This window comes from Ruditapes philippinarum, unplaced genomic scaffold, assembly GCF_026571515.1.
Source record: "Ruditapes philippinarum isolate M1 unplaced genomic scaffold, ASM2657151v2 ctg1578_1_1_1_1, whole genome shotgun sequence".
NCBI lineage: Eukaryota > Metazoa > Mollusca > Bivalvia > Venerida > Veneridae > Ruditapes > Ruditapes philippinarum.
The window spans coordinates 163,539-172,041 of NW_026862400.1; the positions used below are offsets into that span (position 1 = coordinate 163,539).

The window sequence follows — 8,503 nt, forward strand, 5'->3', positions numbered from 1 at the left end:
ATTCATCAATGTTTTGAAAAACTTCAAAATACCGGTACGTACTGACTGAATAGCGAACAGTTTAGACCAAGATCAGACGGCACGGATGTTCTTGCTGATCTTCGTCTGCACTGCTCGCGCGTGAACATTCAGTCGGCGCCACTAGGCTGAAGGTTAAACTTCACAATTTAAAATAAAGATTAGAATGTTTATACCATTGTTATTAAAGCAGTGGAATAGAATAATTCCGAAAGTATGAATAAAGTTGTTTATGATGACATAAAAATTAATTTGGCTATTTGATTTCAAGATTCATTGCATCAAGAAGAACTGTAGTCATTTTTATGTTATTTCTAAGATATTGCTTTCAATGCTACGTTAGCGTTACTTATGTACTTTTGAAATCCGATTTGCTTCACCATTTTATTCCATTCATTTACAAAAATAAATATGAATGAATGAATGAATGAATTCTAGTAGCAATGACAATGATCTTTATGTAATGAATATTCCTTATTTATTTTTGTATGTTTATAATTGATGTGTTCGTTCACTAATGATTATTTAGTTATGATTATTACGTTTTTGTAATATTTACTGCATTTGTAAAAAAAAACTTATGTAATACTGATTTTGTACTGTATAATTGACTTGTTATTTCTAATATCTTGACATGTTCTAGGGGTTAGAACGGTAAATGAAAACCCTAGAGAGACACATTAGATTGCGTGGATTTCCACCTTTCCTTGCTTTGTTGTCTGTCGTAAATGCTCAAATTTGTAAATGTTGCTAAAGCGTTGTTTTATGCCTTCCCGGAAATAAGTTTGAAACCTTCGCCTTTTCCTAACATGGTTCCGCAGATACTTTGCGCTTCTTAACAGTTTCCTTATGCCAGATATAGATATATTTACCGACAGCTTCCATTATTGGTAGGTTGATACCTTGGTTTTGGGTGTAATTTGGCCGCTAGGGTCAATGATACCGATTTTAATAACCTTGGATGCGGGTGTAATTTTGTCCGCTAAGGTCAAGGTCACCGATTCTAGATATAGATTTTCACAATTGAGCTTATACAACTTTTATTTATTGACCCATTTCTTTCATATTTAATAGGAACTTAACCTGTTGATAGCAACATAACCTTGGTGGTCCTCTTACCTTAGGTTGAGGTCACTAGGTCAAGGTCACCATAGCATTTTAATTATTGGCCGATGTGCATTGGTAAACATAAACAATTTACAGGTTCGGTGAGAATACATTACCTTGAGCGATATGTCTTGTTATTTTTACCATTTTCATGTGAATGTTTTTTTTTTATTTTTATATTTTTCGTTTGGAACGCAAAAATAAAGAATAAAAAGTATTTTTGCCTTTATGTTCAAGCCTTAATGAGATCTCATCTCGATGATCAATGGACTACGTTGTTCAACCTTCATATGCATGTGATAGACTTCGTCTCATTTTGAATTCCGAACGGTCCATTATCCTTTTATGTGCTTCATTAAACTATCAAAAGTTATAATTTAGAAGACAACCGTAGTGTGTTTGGTCAGACTGCACGTATGTTATCAGACTGGCTTGCCAAGGCTTACTTTGTACAGGCTTGTTTTAAGTTAAGGCAAACCATTATCACGTTACAATTCTCCTAGCGTTATTGGTAGTTCTACCATGGTTGTCTGCTCCTATCTGAAATGATGTCCAAAAAGTGCAAATGTCAGGATCTAGCATTGCATTAGCGCATTTATTCTTCTAAGGCTTTTTTCCCGCCCTGTAGGACAGGCACATGCTGCTTATTGTTTTGATATCAAATAGCAGAAAATATTTGGTTCAATTAGTCATTTAAAAATGCCATATTATGGACATTATTTCTGATAGTTTTAAGTTTTACTTCTTGGCGCTATAAGAAGGGTATACCGCTAAAATGTTGGACTTCTGTTCAATGTACAGCTCAAAATGCAAAACAGTACAAATGTATTGAACACATTTTGCAGGGAAATGGTTAATACCCAACAACAACAACAACTCTTTGAAGGGCCGGCCATTAATCCATATGGCAATATAAAAATAATGCTATGCTCGCCGATTTTTTTTCAAACCAGATGTTCTCGCCTTTTGAAACCAAAGAGCTTGCTCTAAGATGAAGAAAGCCCTGTTTAGCATTGTATTTTTTTCAATACAGTGTATGTTCAAATAGGAAAATGATCATGTATATGTCGAAATATTTAGAAAAGTTCATCTGGTCATCTGTAAATAGCAATGATAATGATGTATCATAAGTAAAACATTATATCCGGAGCCCACCTTTCCCTTCCTCTACTACTGATTTCAGTGTGGATTTGTTGCTGCGATATTCAGTGGTGGTGGTTGTTGTCACTCCAGATCACGGCAGTAAGCCACTTTGAATTCACCAGATCACAGTTTAACCACTGCATCGCTTATGGGCAGGTTGTAAAGCAGTATACCAGTACTAGTTGCCTTCACTTTCGCAAGGAACTAAAATTTCTGTACTTACCAGAGCAGAGGTACAGTGCGTAGAAAGGATTTCATGATCAATCACAACGAAAATGACCTGCGCCGTCGGGGAATCGAACCCGGGTCGCCCGATTCACAGCCGAATTGAGCTAACCGGACGGTCCGGGAATCGAACCCGGGTCGCCCGATTCACAGTCCAACGCTCTTCTTATTGAGCTAACCGTCTTTTGCAATACTCAGAAGCTTGCAGGTTACTTTTATAGCGATATAAACAAACCATGGTCGTATCGCATTACCGTTAGTCCGCGAGGCCATTTATTTGTATATAAACTCAATAAATTTTAATAGAAAAAAGGGTCAGATGGGCCGGTGAAGGTAATTTTATGACCGTTTTCAACATTATTTAATTCGGTGAGTTCATTGAATTTAGGGCTGCGTGTTACAATGGCCTTGGAAACAACAGCTTTAAATTGAAGGTTAGAAAATGGGAATAGTTGCTCTACTTTCTCTTATCTTTATTGTAATCTTTCTACAAGTACCTTTACATAGTAAAAAGAAGTCAATAATGGAAGTCGCAAAACAAATCGGTAACATTTGATAATACAAGTATTGTTTAATTAGGTTTAATATGAACAAAAATGTTAACACTATAAAAGATAGTTTCTAAATTATCAATTGCAGGATACTTTACACATACTCGTATGTTCATTGGCAGGCATTTAGTTTCTATTAAATGTTATATTAAGATTTTTTTATTCTAGTCAAAATAGTAATAATATTTGATTTAATTTATTGTATAATTCTACTTAATATATAAATACAAATTAAGGTCTTCATATGATAGACGGAATAATAACGTCAAAAGTTATATAACATCTTGACCACCTAATAGCTCACTTTTAGAAATTGGTATTTTGTTGATTTTGTTTTTGGTATATATGTTCCATTGCCCTTTAAAATAGATGAAGTAAAAGCTCACCCGCTCTTTCATTCAACCGACTGAAGCGACAGCTTTGCACTACTGTTTTTCAATCTTAATTGATCCATGTCAGTAATATTTATGTTCCAATTTACAAAGAATTGTTCGTACGTATTATAACTTCCAAATTGTAAAATGCACAAATCAACAACCTTCCCCCGGGGAATATCTAGGGCTCTGACCATAGTATTTTCAAACCTCTGTTTGTGGTCTGAGGAGACAGTCCTCGCTAAAGGCCCCACCATCTGGGCATTCTGGTGCCAAAACAAAACCACCGCAATGACCCAGCTATACGGGGATAAGCAAAAAATTACATCGGCCCATTTCCACATCTTAAAATCCTCGCCCTTTTCATGTGGGTGGAGGTTGGCTGTGGGTGAATATTTCAATGTTTCCTCTTTCGTATACTTCTTTAATGTTTATACTAAAGTACAATTTTTATGTATTTCTCATATCTGCCAATAATGTTATTTTATAGCGCATCCATATACTACATGTTCAAACACCATCATAAAGTAGCAATTGCAACAAGTCTAAGAAGTTAACAAAATATCTCAGATATCAAAGCATATTGGCAGCACAATTTTCTATAAGTATATGATAATGTTTAATTTTCACCCTAAGTATTTGCCTCTTTCTTATTCTTTTTCAGGAACACTTTTGGTTTTCTTGTGTGTACGAAATTCAGTTTTCGGTAAGACCATCATTGATTCTTTATTCTGAACTGCAGATACCTAAACCAAACCTGCTGAATTTCTTAAAATAATTTGCCCAGCTCCTATTTTCGAAACTGTCCAATATCAAGTATGGTGATTCCAAGTTGAAAAATTAAAGTTACCCAGCCAACAGAATTGCAAGCTGACCTGGCTCTAAACTGGTGTCAAAAGCTTATACCATTTTATGTTCTTGCAAGTTAAGGGTTCATGATAAGTCACGTCTTCAACCCATTAAGACAAACATCATATTATTTCTAAGGAGAATTACCAGTAAACTAAAGTAGAAGTTGTACGCGTACTACTCTTTTTATATTGATTAACAGCAATAACAACAATAAAAATAAAATTTTAATACACATAACAAGGATTGAAATGTATTTACATGTGATTTTAATGCATATCAGGTCTGGTGTGCTACGATTGTGGAAGAGACACTGTGAATCAACAGGTGAAATGTAACGCTACAACTACGTGTCCTCAAGGCCAGGTAATAATGAGAAAAAAAAATGTTATACATGTAGAATTTACTTTCGATCATCTTCAGTATATATTATTCCAGAAAAAGAAACCCGTTTTTGATCAAGCGGAGAAGATAGTGTGAAGGGCAGATTACAGAATACTGTTAGGGCCATCCTGGCTACACTTTATAATCCAGAGGGCGACAATGCGACAGTACGATAGATATCAAGATGACGACAATACGACAGTGCGATGACGACAATGTGATTGTGCGATGGCGACATTGCGATAACGCGATGGCGACAACGCGATAGCACTATTGCACTACCGTATTGTCGCCATCGCACTGTCGTCATCGCATTAACGCATTGTCGCTATCGCATTATCGTACTGTCGTCATCGCACTGTCGCCATCACACTATCGCATTGTCGTCATTACGCTGTCGTATTGTCATCATCACACTAACGCACTGTCGCATTGTCGCGATCTGGATTGTAAAGAATAACCACGATGACCCTAACGGTATTCCGTAGCAGATGGCGCATGGGCAAGTTTCTTAATTATTTTTCAAATTTGGAGATGTAAATCGTGAAAATGAAAAGAAATTACCTGTTATATTATTTTACAGAGATGCTTGTTACAGACTTTGGTGTCATCTACAGACGGGCACAAACGGTTCCAAATGAGATGTGGAAATCTTGAGGTAAGTATCTTTAATAGCCCATATTGAAATCAAGTGGAAATATACAATAGTGAGCCAGGTCAGGTGACCCGGCTCAATAACCCTTGTGGCTATATATTTAGCTTATAACCTATATTACAGTGAACCGTATATTGATAGAATAAAAAAGTTCTATTGCTTCTTACCTTTCCTCTCATATAAAGAACCACTAGTATCTGCTGATTCGTTCAGAGGCCGTAACTCACTGAAGTATAACGGAAAGATTCGTGAAGTAAATATTCTTCCTTCATTATAAAGGGTCACAGAAATATTACAAAAATACGCGAAATACAGCTAGAAAAACTTTGGAAAATTATACCCTCCAAAATATTTCAGGAGTGTGATGGAGTGGAACTTTTGCCTGTTGGAAAACGTGCAGTGCAAACTCGTAGTTTAACAGTACAATGTTGTACAACTGACTTGTGTAATGGTGTTGCCTCCAGTGGTCATGTGGACCCTTCTGGTAAACCACTATTTTCAGCATATATGCACGTGCATTGGCATATACGGTCAACTTTCCCTGGTTATAAGAATAATTTCACATCACATATAATTATCAAACAGTTTTATTACTGCTTGATACAGTTATAGTCAAAATTAGAAATAGGCCTACAATTATTTCAATGCATACTTTAGACATATATGTTAGGCATCAATAATTGTATTATTCATTCAAGTCGTATGCAAATATGTGCATTTAGTTCAGTAACTTATTGACTCAATTTTCTTTCTTAAAAAAGAACGAAGAAGATGTAAATGGCATTTTAATACATAATGAGATATAGTATTTAAGAAATGTGACATTTTCAGCGAGTACATGTAATCGTGATATTGAGGTAATGTTGGAAGACTCTACCGGGGCTGCCGTTACCGACCACCAAATTCTGAAACAGTTCCTCCAGTCCATGGTCGATCATATGAACATAGGCGCTCAAAACAATCAGGTAGCGAAACTATTCTCTTTCATATTAGTTCATAACACATTTGCCATCATTCAATGAGTGTGTTGTTGACTTAATTATTAAAGAGTCATCTAGGGGGTTGAAGTTGCTATTCACCTTATGACCGTAATTACAGTGTTGTTGTTGCTTAAAATGCAACCAACAATATCGGAGCCAACTCTGAAGCAACTTCAAGCAAGTTGGCTCAAGCAATCCGGTTGAAAAGTTTGAAGAGAAGGCGTGACAAGTTTGCCCAGTCTTAGTACTACTAGTATAGTTAATAAATTGTAACTAAAATATGCAAACTTGCTATAATTCTACGAAAGCGGCACCAATGGATGTCTCAATCAAATATTGATCAAGTGTTATACGGTAATACAAAACTGTATCTAATCATTTAAACTAAGATAATTTTGCATTTTCACTCTGTATAACTAGTACCAGGAGACTTCTCTGCTAGCAGATATAAAGGTTATCCCAGTTGTGGATAATTATGACATTTTGTATGTGTATATATATACTATTTGAGAAAATTGCAAGTATTTGAATTTAACGTTTTGACTGATATTCCTCCTAAAACATTTTCAGATGGGTTTATCTACGTACGACACGAACATTGATCATAAATGGGACCTGGATAAACACCTTACAAATGCTGAACTGAAAGCTGCCCTGGGTCGGCTAACATTCAATGACCACAACAAAAACACAGCGGACATTCACCGCGTTGTTGATTTCCTTACTGACCATGCCTTTACTCACATAAATGGCAACCGCAATCTCTTTTCGGACTCAGTTGTAATATTCGTAAATCAGAACTCACATGTACGTCTTAGAGATGCCATTCTTAATGAGCAGCATAAATTGAATGGAGTCAGTCGCGATGTTGTTATCGTTGTCGTTGGATCAGGACAAGATTCACCGGAAATTACGCAACTATACCAGCTTGCTTCCAGTTCCGGTCACGTGCTTCATGTCCCCAGTTACAGTAATTTAGCAGGTTTAGAATTGAAACTTCTGAGCTTATTGTGCCATTAAATGTCCAATATATTAAATACGGGAAACTGAATGATTCTTTCTTGCATATTTCATTTTATTAAGTTCAAACTCGGTCTATGAATATATCTACAAATAACTATGTATCCAAGGGTGGTCCTAAGCATTTTACAGTGCTTAGTTTGACACACTATTTTCTAATGATCCAAGCGTTCAATGTTAAAGAAATTTGGTAGATACATTAAATTTACTTTGATCTTTAAAAATATCAACCGTTTTCTTTCTTAACGAACGTTTGTTGAGACTTTCTAACATACACAGTACTTACTAACGGGTGTTGACTCTAGGACAGGGACGAATTTAGGGCACCCGACGATGCATATGTGTATATTATTTTTACAATGATAGTACTGTAGTACATTAGCGTTATTACCTAAATATAATTGTTATCAATTTTCATGTCTGGACTTTCATATATGACTTCCAGTTCCAGATACGTCATATGTACATATTTCAACAGATTATTGTATACTATACACTTATTTTCCAACAGTTATATATTTCTGACCTTGCTCCAGATGTTTAACTATTGGCAAGAGATAAGCTGACAAATTAAGATTAAGAAACAAATAAGATTTAATTTTAGACCAATATATATAACAACTATATATAATGGCAAAACCTTTACATCTCATTTTTACAAAAGTTTTCCTTGAAATTCATAGCTTGTTCTTAATTAAACGTTAGTATCATGACAACTCTTTCATACCTTGTTGCCATGACAACTTTCATATATTTTACTCTTTATATAGTTTGTTCTAATATATTCTACTCTTATGGCAATGCTAATAGTAATGCTTCCATACTTTTTTCTTTAGTTTTTTTTTTTTTTTAAGCAATGCTTCTTCATGTTCTTTATCTTCTCTAGTTTTGTATTAATCTCAGAACTCTTTCGAACCTCATTCTGTGACAAAATTTCCTATCTTGCAACTTTCCTACTCTCAATCATTTTAGTTTATTCTCATTGCAACTTTCCTATATTCTATATTTTAGTAACTTTTATATATTCTACTCTTTGACAACTTTCCTATGCTCTACTATCAGTTTATTGCCATGAATATTTCCCCTATTCTATCCTTTTAATTTATTTTCGTTGTATCTTTCCTATTCTTTAAGTTTGTTTTATTAGAAACTTACCTATATTCCGTTCTTTTAATTTGTTTTCATGACAACAATATA

At 35.0% G+C, this 8,503-nt stretch overlaps 1 protein-coding gene across 1 annotated transcript; it reads left to right on the forward strand.

Annotated features, from left to right (window-relative positions):
- Positions 1–3,001: 3,001 nt before the first annotated feature.
- LOC132718980 (uncharacterized) lies at positions 3,002–7,337 on the forward strand. Its single transcript, XM_060702706.1, has 7 exons — positions 3,002–3,038; positions 4,083–4,124; positions 4,551–4,633; positions 5,235–5,309; positions 5,664–5,790; positions 6,138–6,271; positions 6,857–7,337. Exons 1-7 carry the CDS (start codon positions 3,017–3,019, stop codon positions 7,304–7,306), a joined length of 933 nt encoding a protein of 310 aa, XP_060558689.1. The 5' UTR covers positions 3,002–3,016; the 3' UTR covers positions 7,307–7,337.
- The last annotated feature ends 1,166 nt before the right edge of the window (positions 7,338–8,503 follow it).